Source organism: Hippoglossus stenolepis, chromosome 21, assembly GCF_022539355.2.
Source record: "Hippoglossus stenolepis isolate QCI-W04-F060 chromosome 21, HSTE1.2, whole genome shotgun sequence".
NCBI classification, from domain to species: Eukaryota; Metazoa; Chordata; class Actinopteri; order Pleuronectiformes; family Pleuronectidae; genus Hippoglossus; species Hippoglossus stenolepis.
Window position 1 is genome coordinate 18,593,412 of NC_061503.1, and position 26,713 is coordinate 18,620,124.

General features: G+C 47.7%; 1 protein-coding gene across 4 annotated transcripts; it reads left to right on the forward strand.

Moving 5' to 3' along the window:
• The first annotated feature begins 797 nt into the window (after positions 1–797).
• Positions 798–26,703, forward strand: LOC118100194 (Snf2-related CREBBP activator protein). Of its 4 annotated transcripts, none has more exons than XM_035144998.2 (34): positions 798–1,148; positions 3,156–3,232; positions 3,335–6,465; positions 6,897–6,938; positions 7,257–7,523; positions 7,660–7,845; positions 8,024–8,164; positions 8,330–8,522; positions 9,338–9,507; positions 9,595–9,682; positions 9,853–9,942; positions 10,033–10,206; positions 10,340–10,575; positions 10,800–10,977; positions 11,134–11,270; positions 11,464–11,633; positions 12,260–12,589; positions 13,336–13,522; positions 13,659–13,828; positions 14,025–14,176; positions 14,383–14,598; positions 14,720–14,884; positions 15,352–15,504; positions 15,727–16,056; positions 16,802–16,971; positions 17,262–17,575; positions 17,682–17,884; positions 18,248–18,417; positions 18,537–18,733; positions 19,010–19,124; positions 19,596–19,721; positions 19,995–20,171; positions 20,382–20,465; positions 20,688–26,703. In XM_035144998.2, exons 3-34 carry the CDS (start codon positions 3,574–3,576, stop codon positions 25,455–25,457), a joined length of 12,993 nt encoding a protein of 4,330 aa, XP_035000889.2. In that variant the 5' UTR covers positions 798–1,148; positions 3,156–3,232; positions 3,335–3,573; the 3' UTR covers positions 25,458–26,703. The 4 variants fall into 4 exon arrangements, with proteins under 4 accessions (XP_035000889.2, XP_035000892.2, XP_035000891.2 ...); XM_035145001.2 differs by having other exon boundaries at positions 15,727–15,786; XM_035144999.2 differs by lacking the exon at positions 798–1,148 and adding an exon at positions 1,651–1,699.
• The last annotated feature ends 10 nt before the right edge of the window (positions 26,704–26,713 follow it).

Here is a 26,713-nt window from a genome sequence, read left to right on the forward strand (position 1 = left end):
ATTTTCTGTCAATTAACTAATCAGTTAATTAGTAATTTTACGTTCACTACAAAACCCATTGAGGTGTAAATGCACGTATGCTGACATGAGCGTGTATATTAAGAAAAAAAAGACATTACAATCAGGTGACAGTCGTGTAATTGTTTGAGTGATTTGTCAAACTTGGTGAGAATAAATGATAATTAGTGCTTAAATAAATAGGATGTATTTATCGTTGAATTCACAGTTTTCTGTAAAAAAAAAAAAGTCAGAAATATTAAAGAAGAAGAACCAACAGTCATGAATATATGAAAGAAGAAGAAACAACAGTCAGGAATATTAAAGATGAAGAACAAACATTAACGAAGAAGAAACAGGAATATTAAAGAAGAAGAATAAACATTGAAGAAGAAGAAACAACAGTTAAAAACATTAGGGAAGAACAAACAACAGTCATGACTATATGAAAGAAGAAGAAACAACATTGAAGAAGAAACAACAGTCAGAATATATGAAAGAAGAAGAATAAACAATGAAGAAGAAGAAACAACAGTCAGGAATATTAAAGAAGAAGAAGAAACATTAAAGAAGAGCAAACAACAGTCAGAATATATGAAAGAAGAAGAAGAAACAGTCAGGAATATTAAAGAAGAAGAATAAACATTGAAGAAGAAGAAACAACAGTCAGAAACATTAGGGAAGAACAAACAACAGTCAGAATATATGAAAGAAGAATAAACAATGAAGAAGAAGAAACAGTCAGGAATATTAAAGAAGAAGAATAAACACTAGAGAAGAACCAACAACAGTCATGAATACACCGAACAAGAAGAACAAACATTAACGAAGAAGAAACAACACATTAAGGATTTGAAGCGCCGCGCTGGTCCAGATCTCGCGAGAGTACCGCGGCTCGGTACTTGGTCGCAGCGGCGCTCCTCCACCATTTCGCTGCGTAAAGTCTCCTCCCCGCGACCGCTACCTTCTGCCGCCGAGAGCCCAGTCTCTCCCGGTCCGCACTTTGAGCTTCTTCCCGCAGACCCGGCGGTACCTCGTTGGGTACCGGGAGACAGTTCGGGTCGCTGGCATCGCGGATTGAGTGCGATCTCACGCGGATGACGACTCCTTCAGCGAGAATTTAGTAAAAGAAAATCGCTCGGAAATTTCAGGTAGGTGGGAACTTAAGATGGCGGCCTGGAGAGGGAGGGGGGCGAGGAGGAAGTAACGGGGGGGACCGGAGGGAGCCTCGGAGGGACGACGGGACTCGAGCCCGCCGCGGCTCACCCGCCGGTGCACTGTACACGGGTTCACCGGGGCTTTGATGGAGGAACACGGACACAGTTCAAACCCGTAAAACCCAACCGAACTGCGGGTTGTGAAGCGAACCGCGACGGGAGCACCGGTTCCTCAGCGTCGCTGTTCGAGCGCCGGTGTCGGTGGGACCGTGCGACTCCCCCCTGCACCCCCACCCCCCCGTGTAATCATTGCAAAATTCATAGGGAACTTTTTAACGGTGTTTTTTTTTTATTGTCGCCTTTTTTTAATGTTTGCACAAAAATTAATAATCACGCTGGATTTTAAAGTGAATGTTTTTTAAAAGTCATTCATTTAAGCTGTTTGACCCCACGCAATGACGTCACGGGTGATTGTCCCCCCCCCTTGTGTAAGTGCAGAAGCGGGTTTTTAATGCGTTTTCTTCCTCCTCGGTGTCCCGGTGCGAGTAAGTGATCGTGTGTGTGGGTTCGAATCCAGAAGGGCTCCTCCACCCGCTGGAGCTTTTACATAACTGCGGGAGGGAAGTGGCGCAGCCCCGCTACCAACTCCTGTAGCTCGCCTGCTAGCAGCAGTGCCACCCAGCACTGTTATTGTGGGAGCTAACGCTAGCTAGCTAGCCGCGCTAGCCAAACCGGTGTGCAGTGGAAATCTTCCTCCCGATCGATTCCCCGTGACTACAACCCGACACCCGGTGTATTTCCGTCTGCAGGCGGTCGGGTTTGCATAACGCGTTAACACCAACATCTACCCCCGGCACAGTTGCCTGTCCCGGCGCCCAGCAGAACCCGATCTGGACCCCAACCGTGCAGGGCAGAGCTCCGGGGGACACGAGCTAAAAGGGAAACACATTTCAGCGGAACACCAGCAACCTCTTTTATAGGCGTCAACCAGCTCCATGTGTTTTCATTAAAAGACAAGCGGTTCCGCCGCGACTCTGCCGGGACTAAACAAAGTCGGTGCGCTCCTCTGTTCACGCCACCGCTCGCAAACAAAGGTGTATTTTCTCCACGTAGATCGTCGCCCACACGGCTGCGAGGGGCCACAGCGAAACGTGCACGGACCAAACGCGTTAGAATGAATGAGGAGGCCCGCGCGCTGGGTCCCCGGCGGGTGTCTTGGGGGCGCGTGTTGCAGACAGCTTCCTGTGGGCGACTGCAGCAAACGCAGCCCCGAGCTGGAGAGCGTCTCGTGCAGGAGCCGCTCTCGCTCTTTATTTTTTATTACAGCTGCATGATCCCCCGCTCGCACTCAGCCAGATGTGGCAGCGACACTCCTAAAGCACAGCTGGACCCGCTCAGCTGTCGTTCCGAGTGTGGCCGGTGACATGACACGCAACGTCCCGCACATCACTTTGTTTACTAACTGCACATCCTGTGATGTCCTAGCTTCAGTTCCGTTACTGCAGGAGTCACCGGTGTTGTCCTCGCTCTGGAGGAAGAATTCAAATCTCTCAAGTTTACAAATAAACTTATTGTATTAAAAGTAGTCAAGAGAAAATGGCCAGATTTTACTATTGTAGAAAACTTATGAAGGTATTTTCGCATCAATAATGACAATGATCAAAATAGTTGAGTTTGTTTTTGCTGCACGTGTATTGTTGGGTAGTTTATATTCAAAGCATCATATTTCATAAGATCTTCATCACACTTGTTGGTTGTAATCTTTCTTTTTTCAAGTAACTAGTAACTGAAGCTGTCTGGTAAATGTGGTGAAGTAAATGTAGTCAAGTAGAAATAGAGTGGGGCAAGCAGGGAAAACAAACAAGCCTTTAAAGTTGTCCTTAACTACAGTAGTTGTACGTTTCCACCACTGCAGAGTTTTAATTGTGAAGGCGAGAGATGCAGTTGCTGATTTTATTTTAGTAATAATTTACCAACCGTCTCTGTGTTTCACTTCTTCAGAATATGTGGCGGGGACCCTAATTTCAGCATCCTGGAAGTAGAAAGCACAGAAGATCTGTGTCTCACACCACAGACAGGTGAGAAGTTGTTGCTTTGCACATTTGCACTCACTTATGGACTTGTTTCAATATATTAACCACTATGTCCAGACATTGAGGTAATAACCTGTGTCTCTCCAGGTGCAGTGTGTAGCCGGGGCACCACAGAGGAAGGAAGCCCTGAGGAGGAGGCGGCGCGGCAGCGTGCCTCTCCGGCTGTGGATTTGCCCGGTGGCAACCCCCAGGCTGCACAGGATGTGGCCGGGGAGTCACCTCGGCATGCACAGCAGCCGGTCGCAGCTGCCCCCCGCCCAGACCCTCCACTCACCATTCCATCCACCGTGCCATTGCAGGAGAGCAAGGACTCAGCATTCCTTGGCATGGAGAACGCCCCGCCAACATCGTTGCCTGAGTCTCTCCCCATCAGCTGCGACTCTAAGGACAGTGTCTCAGATGAAGTTGCAGAAGTTGTCGCAGGTGCGAGATCCTTGCCAACATCCCTTACTGATGACCGTAGCTCCTCGGATGAGATGCAAAGGCTTCCAGCTCCCCTTTGTCCGCCTCTTGCCGCAGATACAAAGTTCGACAGCACAGCGCAAGAGCTGCAATGTGGGTCACAAATTGATAAAGAGAAAAGCCAATCAAATTGTGACACGGACCAGATTCAACCACTTGAAGAAGGTGCAGGACTTCTGGCTATTTCAGAGAAGCAGTCCAACAGATTGGAATATAAACCAGAGACTGGAACAAATGTGGAAACTGTTGGAAATGAGCAGAAAGGTGGGGATATTCTCCCACAAACCCCATCTCAAATCTGTTCCACAGCCTCAACTTCCTCTGTCCCACAATCGGATGCTGACAGCACAGAACATGGGGCTGTGGAGCAGTCGAACAGGGACTCACTCCTCCACGCAATTCAAGACAGCCATATCTCCCCGTCAGGTGCTGCGTGGCAAGCTGATGGTCACCAGGACTCAAAATCTCTGCTCCCATCTTCTGACAGCAGTGAGATTAAACAAACTGACACATCAAAAACACAACCTAAAATCATCAAGACGATCTCGGATGATCCTAGAGAAAATTCTTTTGAATCAGTTGAGACATTTGATCGTGTTACAGCGCTTCTTAAAACTTCTAACAGCGAAACGCAACCTCCATCAGCTGAAATACTTGAGACCCCAGAGGCAAGAGAAAAGCTTCATGGATTACACACTTCTGGAGACGCAAGCTTATTGTCCAGTAACACAGCTGGGAGAGAAGACGGCAACATCCAGAGGAGCTGTGACTCTCTTGGGGGAGAGCGGGTTGAGAGTAGCACAAGGGAAGATCCCTCGGACGCGGCCGTCTCCTCGTCTGACTTCACAATGCTGCCAGAGAGTTCTTCCACCCAGGATAGTTCCTCAAAACCCTCCGCTGCCCCTCCCCTGTTTGATAGCGGCATAGTAATCTCCCTGCAGGCGGGGCAGGTTGTTAAAGCGGAAACCTCTCCCCCCTGTGATCAGCTCCCACCAACACAGACACCTCTGGTTGCTGAGCTGGGAGATGCTCAAGAAATCGTGGTTGTCCAAGAGGAGGCTCATATCAACGAGGACTGGTCTAACGTGCACCTGAAACAGAGTTACATCGTACAACGAGAGGATGGCAGTGTCTGTGAAGCTGCCCTTGTTAACGAGCTGAGCTCTGAATCAAAGCTGTATGAAGAACGGGTTGAGGCAGACATGGAGTTAGACTCGCAGCCGGTGGAGGTGTATGAGTTTTGTGGCCTGGTGGAGGAGGTTGCAGAGGAAACGGTCTGTGCCAGTGGCAGCGTACAGATGTCTCACTCTCCAGGATACGAGGTGAACCTTTTCAACGCGCTACTGGAAAACTCTGAGGAGTTTAATGTCAAACAGGACTTGGAGATGCACCTCGCACCATCTATTCACACAATCAATGACAGTGACACTATAATCATTTCCCAGCAGCCCTTGCCTTCATCACATGATGCAAATCAACTGCAGGATCCCTCAAACAGACATTCCCATAATTTGTCCTTACAAAGCATGAGGGTAGCTGTCAGACAGCATTTGGTATTAGACGCTAACCAAGCTGTTCAAGTGACAAACTCCAGTGAGGTTTGTTTAGTTGAAGTAGCTGCTGTTACATCTGACTCATTCACTGTAGAACACGCAGGCACAAGTGCACAAATTGTGACGACTTGTCCGCAGGTCAGTGCAACAGTTTCAGACCGAACAGAGGTGAGTGATTCTCCTGAAATTCAAACAGCTCCCCAAAAACAGGAAGCTGAGGCAACAGTTGGCTCTTTATCTCTCATATCCCCAGTGGTCACCGGTGAGGATGTGGAGATGCAATCTGTTGCTGTTTCAGTGCACGTTTCTCATGTAGAGAATCAGCCCTCTCTAATACAGACCCCAGGAGTCACTGTTGTAACTGCCACAAAGCTTGAGGCCTGTGTTTCTTCACATGAAGGGACAGCAGAAGCCTCTTCTTTGACAGAAGCTGCATCACAGAGTATTCACAATGTTGCTGTGCCCACAGAAACCAAACCAGAGGCTTTCCACACCTCTCACTCCTCTATTACTATCGATCCAAAGCTGCTCCTGCTCAAACCAGGAGAAACATCTTTCCTGAAATATCCATCCTCCCTTTTGTCACAGGTGTCCAAGCAACACAATGTGTCCGGCAAGTTGGCCAGTACCCACGGTGCTCTGTCTGGCACGGTGTCTGAGGAGTGCCTTGCCCAAACTGACTCAGCAGCAGATTCTTTCTCTGCGTCAGTGGCTCTTAGCAGCCAGAACGACCAGGCGACGTGTTCTGTCAATAAAACCTCTGTGACAGCAGCTCTGCCTGTCCAGGTGCAGCCGTCTGCGAGCAGTAACATCACATTTCAACATGAGCAGACCCCCACAAACAAATCTGACAACGAGGCCTTAACTGTAACTGAAACGTCACCGAGTGAAGCTGTGACCCAAGATATTGTCACACCCACCGACACCACCCCACCTAGAACCCCCCACACCCTTCACATGCTCGAAGGGTCCGAGGAAAGGGAAGGTGTGCCGTCCAGCAGCCCTAATGACCCCATCAGCCAACCTGACTCCATGGATGTGGAGGACGAGAGCGAGGACATGGACCAGGACGACCAAACGGGAGAAGCTGAGGCTCACGAGGGAACTTCAGGACAGGTCAGCAGCCCGGAGGAAGGCAGTGACGAAGAACCCGACGCTGACAAAACAGAAAGTGAAATGACTACTTCCAGCTCATCGCACAAGGTATTTTCATGAAGAATGGGATGTTGGGTGATTACATCGATATGTGTTGTAGACTTAGAGCTACAGAGCAGCGTAGTGAGGGGAAAGAAAGCTTCAGCAGTGTTGTGGGGATACGCTGGAAAATTATAGATATGGATCATATCCATCATGAGAATTCAAACACATGACATAGTGAAGCATCTAATCTGAATAACCCTGAATGCCACAGTAAAGCATCTCCTCACAGCAGCAGTGAAGTTGGTCAGGTCACGTTGTTGATCAGGAACAGGTTTTCTTTTACTTAACTGAGAAGAACAAACATGTGTATTGTTTCTGACAGACTCTCATCATGTAGTTCATATTGATGTAACTCATGTGAACAGTGTGTTTTTTATTATTTAGTGATTTTATTCTTTAAGTCGGCTGCACGCTAAGCCATGTGTGTTTTCCAGCATGGACAGAGCAGGACAGAGAGACAGGCACTGTTCCTTAAGGTAAGTGGTGGTTGTGAGACACCAGATCTTTTAACAGGGCATTCACGGGCACATCCGAGTAATGACGTGGTGAAACTTGATGAGGCTTTTCTTTGACTTCAGCTATTTTATGATTGCAACTCTGCAGACAGACTGTCCAGTTGTTAGCCAGTTTGTAATTCTGGAGCATGTCCACACTCAACTTTTCAAAAACACTTGCTTAAATGTTATCTGTGCATGTGCATTTCATCACATGGTGTCGTTAATACCTCTGCCTTTACCTTCATCACTTTGTTTTTTTTAAGAATTTTCCTCACATCCTTCTCTTTGGCCTTAAAGGTACAGCAATGGATCGCAGAGAGGGTTGCCGCCAATTCATCTCCTGTGTCCCCGTCCACCTCCTCCTCCCACCCCAGCGCCTCTCCCACTTCTGATTGGGCCCTTGCCCGACGAGACAAGTCCTCACCTCTCCGGGGTCCTAGTGGCAAGTTTGTCTCTCCTTCAACCGTCGGTGGCTACAGTTCATCCTCTGTCTCTCCTGATCCGACCACTCCTCAGCGACCCCGTGGGGAGCGTCACACAGACATGGCCGAGCTGGCTAAACATGTGAGTGAGCCTTCAGATATTATATGTAATTCACTGAAATTTTCTTAACTCGCATTTTAGAAACACCGGTGTAGCAGAACAATTTGTCATCAGGATTTACCGAGTGATTTTTTTCCTTCCTGATTGTTTCCCGCAGGAAGCAGACATTGAACATCGAACCCAGGCATTCAAGCGAGAGGGCTTCTGGTCAATGAAGCGTCTCACCCGCCTGACAGAGCCGATACGACCCAAAGTTCACTGGGACTACCTGTGTGAGGAGATGCAGTGGCTCTCTGCTGACTTTGCCCAAGAGAGGCGATGGAAGAGAGGGGTGGCTCGAAAGGTGGGTTCAGTTAAATCACTGTAGATTCACACATGTTATACACACAGATGTAAAAGTGTGTTCTGGACCCACAAACGTGGAAATGTAATTATTTTATATTTATTTATTGGCTTGTTGGAAAGATTGTTTGTACTATATTTCAGATTTTTCTATACTGTACATGTCCTCATGCTATTAGGTGGTTCGGATGGTGATGCGACACCATGAGGAGCTGAGGCAAAAAGAAGAGAAGGCCAAGAGGGACGAGCACGCTAAAATTAGAAGAGTTGCATCTTCCATCGCAAAGGAAGTGCGGGCTTTTTGGAGCAGTGTGGAGAAGGTACAGATTCCCAAAGTCGGAGTAAACAAAACATTGTGGTTCAGTGTTTAGCCCTGTAGTTGGTGTTTGGTGGGGGTTTTTTATGCACCTTTCAGACAATAAAACACAGGAGTTTGTATAGCTTCTCTTGAACTGAATTTCACCTGTTTTATTGTGTTCGTAAAGGTGGTGCAGTACAAGCAGCAGTCCAGATTGGAGGAGAAGAGGAAGAAGGCTCTGGACCTCCAGCTGGACTTCATTGTTGGCCAGACAGAGAAATACTCAGACCTCCTCAGCAAGTCGCTCGCTCCCACCAGGCCGGCGGAAACTGTCGTTGTGACACCCCCAAAACCTCAACTGCCTCCTGCTGATGAGGATGGTGAGGAGTTATTTTTTAAACTAATAAAACCTGCAGCTTTTACATATATAGAGCTTTCTGTGTTGGTTTGTCTTGTAGAGCTGATTCATTGGTTCACACAGGGACGTTGTCATAGCTACACACCAGTGAATGGGTGTTCTTAGACTTCCACAGAGGTGCAGTGGAAACAAAAAGCTCCTTTTCATTGTCAAGGTTGTTGCATCGGAGAGAATCAACGATGTTCTCACATTTCTGTGAAAATCCCACCTGATAACCTGAGGCTGAAATGTTCACGCTAAAGTCAGATATCTGTCAGTGCAACAAAACATTTCTCAGCACAACACCTCAAGAGAAACGTACCGAGCACCAACCGTCAACCAGCAGAGGGGAAACTTGTCGAACTGGTCCCACTCGTCTGCGTCAATTGTTACTAATGGACGCAGACTTGTAGGACGTGTGGATCTCTGAAGCACGTATGTGAACTGTAACTACATGTTAGAGTTTGCTCAGATCGAATAAGGAAGTGGTGGATTTCTGCTTGTCAGGAGAGCAGGCTCCACCTTCCTTTTATTATCTAACAGTTTGGTGCTGAAGTGCAAACACAGTCTCACAAGTCATTAAGAATCTCTGTAATGAAACTCAAACTTTTATTTTCAAGACTATGTCCTCAGATGTATTTTGAACATATGAAACCTTTCAGTTGAGCTGTTGTGTTTTACCTTTTGAGCCCAAATGGAGACATTAGACATCATTTACACACAGAAGCGTATCTGTTTAGTCATTTTTTCTTTCTCTTTAAACTTTTGAATCTCCTTACAACTCTTTTCTTTATCCAGATAGGGACTTTGAGCCTCCATGTGAGGAAGAGGATGACGAGGAGACATTAGACGTGGAGGAGCAGCAGGAGGGCAATGATGCTGAGACCCATAGGAGGGAGATTGAGCTGCTGAAGGAGGAGGGCCTGCTGCCCTTGGACCAATTACTCAGCACCCTCAAACTGCCACAGGTACCCACACAAACCTGCCGACACGGGGCTGTGTTCTCTGATTCATGATCGACTGTCATTTAATCACAGCATCATTGTACTTCGAAGGAGACGGTCTCAGAAGAAGACTGCTCTGATGAAACCTCTTCATCAGTGGAGGAGGAAGATGGGGAATTCACTGCCAATGACGAGGATGGTAAGATTTTAAATATAAGATGTGAGGGGGGGACCTAAACAAGTATTGGAACATGCTCCACTTCTACTAGTTTCAAAAACGAGTAAAACAACGCACCAGTATTTTCTTTGAACACCTTGAAATCAGTGTATGTTGTTGAGTGTTTATTTTCTGTTTCTTCTCATTTTCAGCTGAGGATGAGGAGGACACCATAGCAGCCCAGGAGAAGGTAGAAGGAGACTTAAATCATGCCGAGGAGCTGGATGATCTAGCTAAAGAAGGTCGGTGCTTTTTTTTTATTATTGGTGCATAAAGTAGAAAGAGTAAAAAATGTTAACCTCCACCCGGACATGTCTCTGCTCTCCTTGTAGGCGACCTGAGTGTGGAGGAGCTGCTGGAGAAGTACAAAGGAGCTTATGCCTCCGACTTCGAGGCACCTTCTGCTGCTGGCTCTAAAGCGAGCTCCGATTCTGAGGTGTCTGGGGATGAGGAAGAGGAGTCTGAAGAAGATGAGAGTGATGTTGAAAGCAACTCTTCCTCCTCAGGTATTAACCCGCTCACAGAGAAGATGGAATCAAAAATAATCTCACGTAAATTATTTATCTGTTTAAATGCTGATGAGCCCGAAATGTTTCCTCCTGCTCACTTTTTAAAGATCGTTTGTCATTTATCTTTCAGATTCACAAGGAGACAGTGCCGAGAATGACGAGAGTGAGAAGGACGGAGAGGAGAATGAGGAAGAGGAGGAGGAGGAGGAAGGCGATGACGATGGAGATGAAGGGATGGAGGTCCTGCTAAAGGAGGGAGATAACACCCCACCTGCCGCTGCCTCGCGACCAAAGAAAGAAATCAGTCATATCGCTGCGACTGCAGAGAGTCTGCAGCCTAAAGGATACACTTTGGCCACAACGAAGGTCAGTCATGAATATATAGAATAATTCAGGTTAAATAGATTTGAAGCTTTAAATAGTGAGTAAAAAAACGTCAAATTAAGCAGATCTTCATTGTTTTAGCAGGAAAACCCTATAAAGCAGTATTATAGAAAACCAGACTTGTTCTTTTCTGCGTATTTTAGTTTAAATATTTAATACTGTGCAGTTCGGGACCATAAATTTCTTATCATTGTGTCCAATAAAAGGTCAAGACTCCCATCCCGTTCCTGCTTCACGGCACGTTACGAGAATACCAGCACATTGGACTCGACTGGTTGGTCACCATGTACGAGAAGAAGCTTAATGGTATTTTGGCTGATGAGATGGGTTTGGGTAAAACCATCCAGACGATCGCGCTGCTCGCTCACCTCGCCTGTGAAAAAGGTAAACGACCGACTCATTATGCTTCAGTGCTTCATACGGCAGTTTGTTTTACTTCGTAGTGATTGTACTTCTGCAGTGTTTTCAATAGTTTTTTATACATTAGTTTCTCCGCTTCTTTTACCTTCGGCTGCTGATGTTTGGTTCTGTTGTGTTCAGGTAACTGGGGGCCTCACCTTATCATCGTCCCCACCAGTGTGATGCTGAACTGGGAGATGGAGCTGAAGCGCTGGTGTCCCGGGTTTAAAATCCTCACATACTTTGGCAGCCAAAAAGAGAGAAAGCTAAAGAGACAGGTAATCAGCTCACGGACTCTGCAGTGTCATTTAGCAGTTTTTACATTTCCACTGAGAGCAACTGCTGAATTTGATTTAAATACATCTGGCAGATATTTCCACACCTGGTATCAAAAAATGAAAAAACTGGCTGAAGTCAGTGTTGGAAAAAAGCACACATGAAAATCATATTGTTTCCCTTTTCCTTTCTCAGGGCTGGACGAAACCTAATGCTTTCCACGTGTGCATCACGTCATACAAGCTGGTGCTCCAGGATCACCAGGCCTTTCGACGCAAGTCCTGGCGCTACCTGATCTTAGACGAGGCTCAAAACATCAAGAACTTCAAGTCTCAGCGCTGGCAGAGTCTGCTGAACTTCAACAGGTCAGTGGATCTGGGTGCCGTGGATCCTCTGAAGGAGACGCGCAGGGAGTAATTCATAGATGTTAACACCTTTAGGGATCTGAGATCAAAATGTAAATGTAGCTTTTGAAAGAGCTGCAAGTTGTGAATCTCACACAGATACAGTTTCTTGAGATGTTAGTAATGTATGCAGTTCAGAAGAAGCTCTAGTTTGTTTTCATGAAAATAGGATCACTAGCAAAATGGTTCTGTGTGAAAGCAGTAGGGGAAAAAAAGGAAACTAGAGGTGGAAATAACAGCTTTAATTCAAATATTTGTGTTATTTCCAGAACCTTCAATCCACCGGTTCTTTATTGTGAATAGTTTTGCCCTGTTTATATGTTTTTGTCCATTTTCCTAAAAAAGGACTGCACACTGATGTAATAAAGTGAGATAATCATTTCTCCACTATTCTTGTGGGAAATCTGGATTGTGGGCGGAAAATGTGAATCACAAGTAGATTTCTTATTGGAAAAAATGTCCTGTTTCTGTAGAGCCTCAAAGTACATGGAGGAATGCATTGCTGTCTCCTTTGTCATCTCAAATCCTCCTGATATAAATCTTGGCACATATATCTGACATTATCCTCTGACCTCTACCAATCACAGCCACCGGCGACTGCTGCTGACAGGGACTCCTCTGCAGAACAGCCTGATGGAGCTGTGGTCCCTCATGCACTTCCTTATGCCCCACGTCTTCCAGTCCCACCGCGAGTTCAAAGAGTGGTTCTCCAACCCGCTGACGGGAATGATCGAGGGCAGTCAGGAGTACAACGAGGGCCTGGTCAAGAGGCTCCACAAGGTGCTGAGGCCTTTCCTGCTCAGGAGGATCAAGATCGATGTCGAGAAGCAGATGCCAAAGAAATATGAACATGTGGTTCGCTGTCGCCTCTCCAAGAGACAACGGTTCCTCTACGACGACTTCATGGCACAGTCCTCGTAAGTTACTAGGTTCAAAAGGAGAATCTGGTTCACGGATCACGGCCGGAGCATTGTGTTGTCTGACCGTTCTCCTGAATGTGATCTCTCAAATTCGCCATTGAAGGAATTTCTTCAACTTTTGATCCGTTGTCTTTTGGACTCGAGGCTGAAGTGATTATATTTCTGTGGCCAAAGGCAAAGGTCACAGTGACCTTTTATATAAATCTGGGGGGAAAATGATGTAGAAATATGTGCACAGAAACTGCACTGGTGAGCGGAGGTATGCAACCGCAGTGCGGTAATTCTACTTAAATGTTATAAAAAATTAATCATGAAGCAGCTAAAAAAAAAAAACATCAGAAGAATGAGTAATTTCCTCTCTAGGTTGTCTTGTCTTATGCGATATAGTTATAAAATGAAATTAAAAAATCTGTTATGGTATCTAGTGTCTAGTTTGGGTTTCTTTTTCATTCATTTGCAAGAAATTGTGTCTTGTAAAGATGTTTTCAACCAAAACTTCCATTGTTGATTCTGCTGATTTATGTTTTAATCTTTAATTGTCAGAACAAAACACCATGTTCATATTGTTGCTTTTTCCAAAGTAACGTTAAAAACCTAAAGATATTAATTATCAGAAGGGTAGTAATCATACTTATTTCAGCCATCTAAATTATTAATGATTTGACTTGTTATTGCATATTAATATTACTTCTATTATGAATTTGACCAGCAGTGTCTCACTGTCTTGTCCTTCTTATTTACAGGACCCGGGAGACGCTGGCTAGTGGTCACTTCATGTCCGTGATTAACATCCTCATGCAGCTTCGCAAAGTGTGCAACCACCCCAACCTGTTTGACCCCCGACCCATCCAGTCCCCCTTCATCACGAAGCCCATCGTGTTCCACACAGCGTCGCTGGTGCAGGAGGCCCTGGACGTGTCTCCTCTAAAGGTCAGCATTTAAAGGAACATTAAACCAACTTTCATTAGGTCAGAAAATGTAGGCGAGAAGAGCAATGGCCTTCAGATTTATTGGGCAGTTTTATTGTGATGAACGCTTACCCCAAAAAATTATTTTTCCTCCTCAGCGCTGCGACCTGTCTGCGTTTGACCTTGTTGGTTTGGAAAGCCGTGTGTCCCGGTACCAGGCAGATGTGTTCCTGCCGCGCCACAAGGTCAGCCGCCAACTTATCCAGGAGGTTCTGGAGTCTCCTGAACCCCCTCCCAGACCCAAACCAGTTCGCATGAAGGTCAACAGGTACACATTAACACTAATTATACTTTTTGTGTCCTCAGTATTTACTTCTGGTCCTCTACTCCTATCGCATGCAGGCTACAAGCTACTATTATTATTATTAGCTGTCATGCTAGTGCTTATGTGATTTCCAGAACTTGCATGTGTTGGAACAAATGAAAACTCTAACTGATCTTTGATGTATTTCTGTCTGTTTAAGGATGTTCCAGCCGCCTCCTAAAGGTGATAATAGATCGTTGGTGCTGATGAACAAACCGACCTGCTCCGTGCCTCCTGCAGCTCAAACCCTCAAACCTCCTCCAGTGACCGAACTCTCCTCAACTCCTGCTCATGCTCCTGTCGTTCAACAAGGCACGTGAAAGGGACAAAATGGCATCTGTACAAAAGACTGTACTTTCAGCAGACCTATTGGTTACGTTCCAGATTTCCAGCCTGTTCTGTGTCACATAAATCTGTTTGACAATTTGACCAAAGTACTGATTATCCTCCTCTCCAAGCCTCCATTGTCCACACCGCCGTTCTCTTACTCATTCTGCTTGTTTTCTTCTCCTTCTTAGTGGTGTGTTCTGTGGCCTCCGCCCCTCCTCCCCGCCCATCCATGCATCCTGTGGCTCAAACTGCAGTGAGGTCCAGCACGCCCAAGCCAGTGCTGACCGTACGGCCTCCCACTGTTCCCTGCACTGCCAGCATTTCTTCTCATCAGAGTCCAAACCCCAGCACCATCATGTCTCAGAGGGTCCTGCTCAGTCCAGATATGCAAGCCAGGTTACCTTGTAAGTAGTAAAACATTTTTTTCTAAGATGATGATAATAATTATATACCATTTATATCCTTAAAACTCACTGTCACATAAACAGTGTTTCTAATCCACTGCTCTCTGTTTTCCTTCCGTAGCTGGTGAGGTAGTGAGTATAGCCCAGCTTGCCTCCTTGGCAGGTCGACCTGTGTCGTCGTGTCAGGGCAGTAAACCCGTCACCTTCCAGCTCCAGGGCAACAAGCTGACTCTGTCCGGAGCTCAGATCCACCAGGTCCCATCAGCTTCTCCACGTGCTGTTCAAGGTGAGTGTGCCACATGTTCTAGTTCGGAATACAGGTGAATTAGGTTGATCAGGTTTTATCACTGTAAATTACTTTCTCGTGCAAAGATTTAATGATTTGGATAATTAATCACTATTTTGATCAACTTGTGAAAGATGTGAGTCACTGGAAGAATTCATGAATATTTTCATACAGTTGAAGTTCAGTGAGTTTGACGTGGGTCGATAAATATTATTTGGATTTTCTTTAGCGTCTGTCCTGAAGCCAGTTTGGCAGAGCCCAAGAATACTGAAGTAGTTATAGCTACTCTTTACACATTTTAAAGCTTTTATTGATAAGGAGCCGACTCTAGTGTCGATGTGCTTTAAACAAAATCACGTGATCTCAGCAGTGGACTCTGCAGGACATGTCTGAAAACTGCGATTAGGAATGAGTGGGTATGAAACTAAAACAGTTCCTGAATGTCTGAACTGGGATTCCCCCTGCAGGAAATGTGGTGCACCTGGTGTCCAGCGGGGTGCAGCACCACCTCATCACCCAGCCGGCTCAGGTACAGCTACAGAGCGCTGCCAACGCCCACCCTGCAAACACGCCCTCTACTGCTCCTCCTGCAAACCGCCTGCCTCATAATGCCTCCGCAGGTAGTCCCTGTTTCCTCTGTTACTCTCGTTTCACCTTCTGCATCTAAACAGACAAAGATAATTATACGTAAACATAAAAGTGTTTATTTTGAAAGGGACGTGCTCACTTAAATCCTCAGATTCCATCAAGCTTAACTGAATCTATTGATTATATTCTGTGTATATGTATGTGAAAATCCTTAGTCCTTCTATACACATGCTTACTGCTTCATGTCTCCTCAGTGCCCTCGTCCATCGTGAGCAGCACCGGCGTCGTGAAGATCGTTGTGCGTCAGTCAGCAGGCAAGGAGGGCGGGCCGGTGCCCACCCTGGCAGTGGCCCCTTCCCCTCGTGTTGTCCCCCAGGCTTCCCCTTCCCTGCACGTCCACGTCAACACACCCACTGTCAGAAACACTGCTCCGCTGCAAATTGCCCAGCGCACCCCTGGTCCTGCTACTGCCCACTACACCATAGCTCCTCCCAGAATCCCCAGCTCCACCCTGAACCAGCCCCAACTCCCCCGCCCTGTCCTCAAAGTAGTGCAGCCTCCTCCACCAAGCACAGAGAAGCCAGGTGAGACAATTAGCCTGAGCTATTCATAAGTCTGCATGCATGCATGCCTGCATGAATAGCAGAACTGGGTCAGATCTTTATTGCAACTAATCTTTAGCATTTTTCCTTCCCTGCCATGCTAATCCAATTCTTTTAATCTGCTTTAGAGCGCCAGATGTGAGCACTGCATCATGTGCAGGGAAGTTCAGGCAGTTGCATGAAAGTATCCCAATATCAGTTTTGTTAATTTAACAATCACCCTTAGACTTGTTTCAAGACATTTTTATATGCATGTGGATGACAAAAGACATTCACCCTGTGAGGGGAAGGATCCAGACTTCAACAGGACTAACGCAGCCTCTTCTACCACAGTTAAAATTAGAAATCGTGGTTTCAGAATAAGGTCAGGGTAGGGGAGAGTTCTCTTCCCTGCTCTGCACCTTGTATCCAGAGAATCACAGGCATCATCCTGCACAATAAAGCCCTAACAGCATCTTTATTGGAAGAGGATTTAATACTTTTACACTATCTCTAATATTCGAATACATCAAAGAAATACTACCATAAAGACTAGCGGTCAAATAAATAGAAATTAAATCCAAAATCTATTTCCCAACAATCCCATGTTTGTCTTTTGGTAGAAAATGTTTCCTTCTATTCACCAAACACAAATCCTTCCATTTGTATTGAAGCGTCAAGTTATTTACAACAAACCTTCTCTGCGTCCTCCTCTGTCCTCCTCTGTCCTCCTCTGTCCTCCTCTCAGCTCCAGTGACGCCCTCGTCCTCTGCACCCAAGTCTTCAGCCACGCCATGTGACACCGGCAGCGGCAGCAGCAGTCAAACACCTGCCACCACCAAGTCGAGGCAGAGTGCTAAAGTCTACCCCCCACCCCGGAAAGTGCCTCGCCCGCCTCCTCGCTCTCCTTTCCACATGGTGAGCAAGTTGTTCCTCTAGATGCCGTCGACAGGTCTCTGCAAAAATTAATTGTTGTGGAAATGTACAATATTTGAACGAACCACATGAGCCGTTAGTTGCAGGTAATTTCATCCTCAGCTTATTTTTTATTGGCCTCTACTGGCAGGCTTCCTCGTTTGTGCCACCGGCCACTATCGGCCTTTATGAGACTTTACACTTCCTAAGCAACAATTAATAGTGTGATCAATGCTGTTTGAACCATTTTATCACAGCTCTTTACCTGACTAGTGTTTATCTTCCTTCTCCAGTCATGGCTGGCTGAGAGCCACAAGCAGCAGCACAACAGCCGGCTGGACTTCATCATTCGAGCCAACGAGCAGCACTGCAGAGCGAAGCCCATGTACGGCCGGGAGGTTCTGAACTTTCTGACTTTCTTACCCGGTCCCCGTCCCTCCCCAGCCCCTCTGAGCTCTCAGGGGGAATGGGGCCGGTCGGGTCACAGCAGCTGTCTGTTTGCACAGCGGCAGAACAAACACGACTACTTGTGTCAGAGTCACGCCGTGAGAGCGGCCATCCAGGGCACTGAGGACCGGCTGGAGCTGCTTAGTGAAATGATAGACAGGTGATCAGTTGATTTGTTTTCTGACTCTTTCTTTCCTGAGGATACAAGAGCTTTAACTTGGGGGGAAATATTTGTGATTTAACTATTATTTTTCTGTTTATTTTAGGTTTACATTCTCGATTCCCCCTGTAGAGGCTCCTCCCATCTCCATGCACTCCTGCCACCCTCCTCCCTCTCTGAGCCACAAGCAGGTGGTCTTCTCCTCCTTGCTGTCGTCCCAAGTCGCTCCGCTCACTCGCAGCCTGCATCGTATCCAGTGTTACATGAGGACGCAGTTCCCAGATCTGAGGCTCATACAGTATGATTGTGGTACGTTGTCAAGACACCTGAAACTGGGAAAGGAACAGGGAACACTGATGTTATCTATTTGGTTTTAAAGAGCAATTTAACACCCTGTTTAAGTTTGACCATTCATAAATGAATAATTCATTCCATGTATTCCATGAACCCTGACACACAACACGCTTACTCACCCTATTGCTCTTATGTATTTCAGTCTTTTTAATCCAAAGATGTAACATCTGACTGACACCTAGAAGCAGAAAATTCAATTCCTCAGTGACTTCAATCCCCCTTGATAGACCTGATTTAGTTTATTGTATTAGTCTTGTGAAATAACCTCCTTAATTTCTCCCAACACCATTTCTGTAACGTGCTGGTTTCTGTGTGCAGGTAAACTTCAGATTCTGCACACTTTGCTGCGGAAGCTGAAAACAGGAGGCCACAGGGTTCTGATCTTCACCCAGATGACGCGGATGTTAGATATACTGGAGCAGTTCCTCAACTACCATGGACACATCTACCTCCGCCTGGATGGCAGCACCCGTGTGGAGATGAGACAGGTTTGTACTGACAATATTGTCACAAAATCCTATGGGAGAATATGATTATATTTGTATGCCTCCACTCTGGCGACAAATGGAAAACGTTGTGGATGAATATTTTCTGTCTCCTCCTCCAGTCCCTCATGGAGCGCTTCAACGCAGACCGTCGCATCTTCTGCTTCATCTTGTCAACTCGCAGCGGAGGTGTCGGGGTGAACCTGACCGGCGCCGACACTGTGGTCTTCTACGACAGTGACTGGAACCCCACCATGGACGCCCAGGCACAGGACCGCTGCCATCGTATTGGTCAGACACGAGACGTCCACATCTACAGGTGACCGTGCTGCTGCTGGACCACAAAGGGTTATTTACATGGCCCCAAAATATGATGGTGGACTCTGTCAGTGGGACACAGGGGGGGGTTTGGGTTATTCAAATGTACAGACTAGAAAGTCCTGGTTCACACATTCTTTCACGGAAGATATTATGATTTCACTAGATTGATTTAATCAGTGAATGAACTAAGGCCACGAGCTTTCCTTCACACATAAAGAGGAAATGTGATTTTTAAACAACATATGAATGTTTTTTTGTCCATGTTCCTCTTCAGGCTGATCAGTGAGCGCACAGTGGAGGAGAACATCTTAAAGAAAGCCAACCAGAAGAGGATGCTGGGAGATATGGCTATTGAAGGAGGAAACTTCACCACTGCCTTCTTCAAACAGGTAAATCTACAACTCTGCACAAAGGAATCATTCACTGGGAGGTTTCCATAAATGATATGATTTCATATGTCACCCGGAGTCACACCTATTTTATCAGCACTTAACACATCTGGCTCTCCCCCCCACTACCTACACGGTGTGTAAGATATTGATGTAAAATTAGATCAATTATTTCTCTGGAGGCTTCTGTCTATTTGTTGTTGTGGCTGCTTTTCATAACTGATGTATTTATCATGTGATGATGAATCACTTGACAAACACATGGTCCTCTTATTAAACTTGTTCTGTAAAAGCCCTGATTGAAGTACGCTGACATTTTCTGATTAATGCTCCGGGTAAACGACGTTGTTAGTACAGCAGTTTGTTTTGAGTGGGTTGTGGTGATGATGTGAGGACGTTGAAGTGCCTCTTGTTTTCGAACACAGAACCGTTTTCCTGCTCCAAGTGTCTCATTTACATTTTGTCCCCCAGCAAACCATCCGAGATCTGTTTGATATGAACGAGGGGGAGAAACGAGAGGCGGCGGTGGAGCTCGCCGTGCCCCCACCTGAGGAAGAAGAAGGCACCAACAAGCAGAGCACCACCATCCTGGAACAGGTCAGACACGTCACATGGGACATTGTCCTCCTGCAGAATGAATCCATCAGACGCCTCCTGGTGGTGGTGTTATGTGAAGCATATGAATTTATAAACATCAAGCTCCTTAAACCTCTTCAGTGGATGTGGGTGTACTTCATTAATATACATAAAAGTCATAATGAATACAAAATGAGGTATTGTTATTGTATTCCAGCCTGATTGACAGTATTAACTGAGCTGGAGGTATTTTGGAAAACAAATAATTAGATCATCTTGGTGTGACTCCCGCAGGCCTTGTGTCGCGCAGAGGACGAGGAGGACATCGTAGCAGCTTCCCAGGCCAAAGCAGAACAGGTGGCAGAACTGGCCGAGTTCAACGAGAACATACCTCTGGATGACGGAGTCGAACAGGAGGAGGTGGAGGAGCTCTCCAAGGCCGAGCAGGAAATAGCTGCTCTGGTGGAACAGGTGAATAATCATGGAAATAAGCTCTGAACTCTTAGAAGGCTGGATTATCCATCTATGAAATATTTTACATTTTTATAAAGTTCCTCATAAAAGCTGAAATGATAACATCTTGATACATCTTTCACAATCATGTTCTGCTGTAGCTGTGAACTCGATCTATACACTTTGTATGTGCTCAGCTGACTCACCATATTCTCTGGCTACCTTTAGCTCACCCCCATTGAACGCTACGCCATGAACTTCCTGGAAGCCTCGTTGGAAGATGTTTGTAAAGAGGAGTTGAAGCAGGCTGAGGTAAGAGCTTGTCTTAACTGTTATTTGAAATAAAATTGTTTCTTGAGCTCAAGTTCCATAAGTTTAAATAACCTCCTTTGCAGAAGTAATGAATCAGCCCCTGACAATGAGCAGTTCACCTCTGTCACAGGGCTTTTAGTTATTATAAGATGTGTTTACCACTACAACATGAAGATGACAGTTCAGCAGGTTTGTAAAACCAAATTGCCTTTTTGTCTACAGGAACAAGTCGAGGCTGCCAGGAAGGGCCTGGACCAGGCCAAGGAGGAAGGCCTCAAGCTTCACGCTTCATCTGATGACGACGACGATGAGTTTTTATCACCGCCAGCGTCTGTGGAGCCCGCTCAGCCAGCCCCAGCCCGCCGAGGGCGTAAACCCAAGGACAAGGACAAGATTGTTACATCTACAAGGACCAGTGGTCGACTTCGTGGGGCCTCGCCTGAAACTGAGCCTGAGCCTACGACCCCCAAAGAAGTGCCTGAAAGACCCCGCCTTGGTCAGAGGACTTCTGGACGGGGAGCTGCCAAAGACACTGGTTCTGTGTCTACCACCCCGTCCCGCACAGATCAGAAATCCTCCTCATCAACTAAACTCCACGACTCCGCCAAATCTTCGAAAGCTTCATCACCTGCCAGAGATAACCAGACCACCAAAACCAGGACTCTACCAAACCGCTCCCATCCCAGTCCAGTGCCTTCGCCTCCTACAAGCTCCCCCCCTGGAGGGAAACAACAGTGTGCCGTAGAGACTGACGGTAAAAGCTCCAAAGCAGGCAGAGAGGAGAAGGAGGGGGAGGATGAGAGGACAGTGTCTGAATCATCACTAGAACCCAGCTGTCACGTGGACCATCAGACAAAAGATGATGATGGCAAAGATCACAACGCCATGTCTCCCCCCTCCACAAGCTCCAGATCGCCTCGTAAGCGTCAGTCAGCAGACGGTGAAGTCCTGCGGGGACTTGTTGAAGACTCTCCATCGGCCAAAGTCCTGCGAAAGCTTCCAGGGAGGCTTGTCACGGTGGTGGAGGACAAGGAGCCGAGAAGGAGGAGGCGGCGTGGAAGTGGCACTGGAGGTGGAGGTTCTTCAGAGGAGGCACCGGTGGAGGAAGCCACTGGTGGTCCTGTTGATGAATCAAACAAAGACAATACATCACCGAGCCCTGACGGCAAAACTAAAGTGGCTGTTCCACAGGAACAAGACCCTGTCCCAATTCCACCTGTGCCCCAACAGCCGGTCAGAATTTATCCTCCTTACTCCCCACCCCATCATTCTCCTGACATGCCGGTGCTGAGAAATCTTCCTGTGCGGCGCAGGTTGGAAACTGAATCTCGCATGGCTGCTCAGCTGGGAGAGCTACATCATCATCTGGGCAGAGGACGGGGAGGAAACCAGTCCAGAAAAAGTGACACGGCACCAGGCAAAGACACCACGTCATCCTCTGCAGACTCCAATGTGAACTCTCTTGTGACACCTTTGAAAAGAAAGCGGGGCCGGCCCCCTAAGACTAACCTCAAGTTACCTGAGCATGACACCACGGCGAGCCCTTCCCCACAGGCCACGTCGCCAAGCGAGGAAGGGAACGCCCCTCTCTCCCCAAAACGTAAGAGAGGTCGTCCCAGGAAAGACTCCACAACAATGTCAGAAACAGTTGGTGAAGGACAGAACTCTAAAAAAGAGACCACCACTTCTGATGTTTCTGGTTTATTAAAAACTGATGCTGACGCAGCGCTAACGGCGCCACCTCCCGTCAAGTCGGAGATTCTCACAGCTGCTGCTGTCAGCGCAAATCTGACATCTCAGTCTACCTCAGCTGAGAAAACCGACACTAAGACTGAGGTTTCAGCCCCAGTTTCACCTCCTGCTCCAAAACCAGCTCCAGCCTCCACAGAAAAAACAACTCGAGTGTCCACACCAGTCTCCGCCCCAGTCCAAGCTCCACCTGCACCAGAGGTGACCTCCCCCCTCCCTACTGCTGCCTCCACATCAGCCTCAACCCAAGTTACGGCTTCAGTTCCAAGCTCAGACACAACTTCAGTCCCCAGTTCTTCTCCCCTCACACTTCCCACGTCTGTCCCTGTCCCTGCTTCACCTTCTACCACAACTCCACCCGCCATCTCCTCATCTCTTCCAGATGTAAAAGCAACACTTCAAGCTTCTAATGCTCCTAAAGATCCAAAACCTTCAGGTTCTACAACTTTGAAAACAACGGGACCAGACGCTGTCCAGAGCACCACAGTTTCCCCAGCAGCTGCTCCGACACTCCCAACAACGACGGTGGAAGCAGCTCCAGCATCAGTCCCGGTCCCGACGACCACAGCAGCTACTGCATTAGTATCAAAAACAGCAAGTGTTGCACCAGCAGTCACCACTACAGTGAAACCAGTCACAACAACTAAAACAACTGCTGCAGAGGTCTTGCCCCAAGCTCCTGCTCGGCCGCCACCCACAACCATCACTCCAACATCTGTCCCAGCTTCAAGTTCCTCAGCTTCACCAAAACCGACCGCAACATCGCCCCCTACTGCAGCAACGACTGTGACAACAACTGCAGCCAAAACAGTCCCAACGTGTCCATCAAAACCAGGATTAACTGTGACATCACCTCCAGTAAAAACAACACAAACCAGTGCATCCATCCCAACAACCACTATGACACCAACAACTCCAGTGAAAACTGTGCAAACAAGCTCATTAAACACAACACAATCCACTACTGCAGTTCCAACCACATGCCCAGCGCAGCCTGGCATCGCTTCTACAGCAACACCCGATGCACCAGTCACCACGTCTTCAGCCAGTACAGCTCCATCTTCTCCCGCCCGAACCAGTGTGACAACCACCAAAGTCCCAACCAAACCGGTGCAAGCTGCTACGCCGGCAAATCTGACCGCAGAGGCCGTCCTGTCTCCAATATGTCCCCCTGCTCCTCGTCCAGACTGCGCTTCCTCTCCAACGTCCGCCAGCGTCGCCAAAACCTCAGAGGCAACGACGGTGGCAATATCTTCATCACCTCCAACAGAAACACCTGCAGAAGAAGAAGCCTCCTCCAAAGAACCAGCTTCTGCTACAACTGCAGAAAAGACTGTAAAGATCGAACCCACAATTAAATCCTCCCCAGAAAAGTCAGTTACAGTTGCTGAGACAAACACTGTCGCAGCAACCCAAGTCTCCACGACCTCAGCCGGTCCTGCTCCAGTCACCGCAACTAAATCAGCTCCTTCTGTGTCCACCTGCCAAACGCCTGCAGCCCCTTCCCCCCAAATACAAACCTCTGTATCCGAGAGCGTCTCCACAGAGGTGTCCACACCGGCTCAGAGAGAGACCCCAGCCCAGAAACCCTCACCTGCTGCTTCTAGTGTTTCATCTGAGAAACGATCTGTAGAGTCCAAACAGAAAGAGTGTACATCTAAAGGTGACTGTGAAATGGAAGTAGGTTCTGAAGACGCTGAAGAGCAGGAGGACACAAATCTGGAGATCGAGTCTCAACCTAAAAGGAAGAAGGTGGAGAGTTCCCCTCAGACCAAAGAGTCAGAGAAGGAGGGAACAGGGGGAGAAGAGAAGAATACAACAAAGTCTCAGAAAGAAGAACCGGTGGCAGAGGAAACTACTGACGAACACGAAACTCCCAAACAGAAAAGGCAACTCAGTCGCCAGAGTAGCCAGGAGTCCACACGCTCTTCTTCACCGTCATCAGGGGGCTCGTCATCAACCCTCACTCGTCACGCTCACCACAAGAGGACGTATGAAAACAGACATCCTGCCAAAAAGAGGCGAGTGGACGTCACCTCAGAATCTGGCAACGAGGAGAAAAAAAAAAAGGACGTGAAAAAGAAAGAGGAAGGCGATGAGCAGGAGCACGTCGCCTCCCGGAGGAGGCGCTCCAGGTCCTCCTCTTCCTCCTCGGACTCTGACAGCAAGAGCAGCAAGGAGCACCGGTTGACCCGCTCAGCCAAGCGCAGGCTACAAGATCAGGAGAAGGAAAAGGGAAACAACCGGTCGGGAAAGAGACCCGCGCCCAGCTCTGAGAGAAACACATCGAACAATGCCAACACATCCACCGGGGGAGAGTCGGGCAGTGACACGTCTTCTGTCAGGACCGGCAGGAAGTCTGCGGGAGCTCAGTCCTCACGAGACTGTAAAACAAACAGCACCCCCCCTCCTGAGCCCGAAGTCCTGGGGAAGAGATGCTCGGCTCTGAACGCAGCAGCTAAGCTTCTAGCAATGAAAGGCCGAGTGGACACCCCGGGCCACACCACTCGGAAAGACCCCTCAGCGAAGACCTCCGGGACGACTCCTGCCTCCTTGTCTGACAAGAACCAAAAGCCTAAAAACAAAAGTGTACCGGCTTCTCCGCAGAGTAACTCTGTCGCTGTCGCTAACAATAGAAGCACCGGCAGCAAACACTCAACCCCCAATCAGTCGAGCCGGCCTGCGTCTCGCTCCACCAGGCAGTGCCCCGGTTCTCTGGTTCCACCCCTGGACATGGAGTACAAGAGGTCCAAGCCAGAGGAGAAGGAGCGGGCGAGTCGGAGGTCATCGAGGGGAAAGGAAGGTGAGACTGAGGCCCAGTCTCTGTCCAGGGGCCACAGTGCCTGCAGCAGCATGAGCAGCGACGGCGAGGGGGACGACGGCGGCAGCAGCAGAAGTCGCAGCAGCAGCAACAGCAGCCAACGCACCCACAGCATCAGCTCTCAAAACACCGAGCGCAGAGACTCCCGTGGCGCCTCCTCCGGCAGCGAGCGCGAGAGGGGCCGTAGCTCGGATCGGGCAAAGAGACGAGACAAGAAAGACAAGCGGGGCCAACAGAGGGAGGGTCGACCGGAAACCAGGAGGTCGCAGAGGCTCTCGCAGGAGGTGAACAGCAGCTCGGGGACGGAGGGGACGCCGGACAGGGTGCTGCGCAGCGTCGCAGCTCTGGCGGCGGTGCAGGCGCGGTCACCGGCCGCCAGCACCCGCTCCTCCGCTAGTCAACAGCGTCACAACAAGACATGATCGGAGTGCCAAAGGGAAGCATGAGTGTTGTTGCAGAGCAAGATGCGAGAGCATGTCATGACCTTCACGGTTCCTGCTTTTCTGCACTCGGGTGAACGACGGGGACGTAGAAGCCAGGGACCTACCTGCCTCCTGGGCCCTCTCCCTTCCCAATTGGAGCTGGTCCCCTCACCAGCTCAGCTATTGTCAGCTGGGGGAAGGCTCAGGGACCGAGAATGAAAACGTGGCGCCGTCATCGTGCGTCTGTAACTGGACAGTGATGGTGGCGTGGATGAACTCACCACTGGGACTTGAGGGGGACAAAGGTGCAGGAGGAAATAAAAGGCAAGTTGTTAGTTCACATTATGTACTGTAATCATTAAAGACTGGAACGCTCAGATCTTATGTGTTGAGATGGGATAATACAGCGCCCCCTGGCGGGCTTACAAATGAACAGTCATTTGTGTGACATTAAAAACTTTGGAGTGACCAGTTGTATTGTAAGTTGGAGGTTTTAGAAAGTTTGGTTTTGAACATTTGGTCAGCTGTCCTGACTGTTTCTTTGTAGTCAGTCGATAAGTTAAGCATATTTTATTATTTCTTCCAGGGTATTAGGAAGAGAACAGATCTGTCAATGTGATCTCTGCTGCCCTCTGCTGGAGCTTGTCTTTGCTTGGGCCCCTTTTCCATGTCGACTTCTGTTCAGTGGATTCCTTCTTTAATCCAGCCTTGCATTTCTCATTTGCACATCTGGCCCTGGGCTTTCGGGCACATCGTGGTTTAGTCATTGTTTTATACATCAACTCCAGTGACTCGATTAGTTCCTCGGATCTCGTGTTGTATCACAAACCTTCGGAAAATGTATTAATTGAATTTGCAAATTGTCTTTTAAAGACTTTACACCTCCAGACAAATTCCAAATCTTCCCAACGGTGTTTATTGTCATGTATTTATACTGAAAGGGCAAGAAAATGATGTAGAAATTAAAGAGTGCCTCTTTGGCCAAATGGGTTTGAACCTCCGATTGCCTTGTGAAGCACCTGAAGCCGGGGGGGCGAGCTTCTTATTAAAAAAACAAAAAAAAGACCACCCCTGCAAAACGTGAAGAAAAGCCCCCTGTGCATCAGTGCTACCAAATTAACGTTTTACTTTTCACCTGAACTTTTCTGTCATGTTACTTCATTGCTCTTCGTTCATGTAAAAAAAAAAAACTACTTGGACAAAATATGTGAATAAAATGACTGGTACAGTTCCAGATTACTGTAAATTGTCGATTT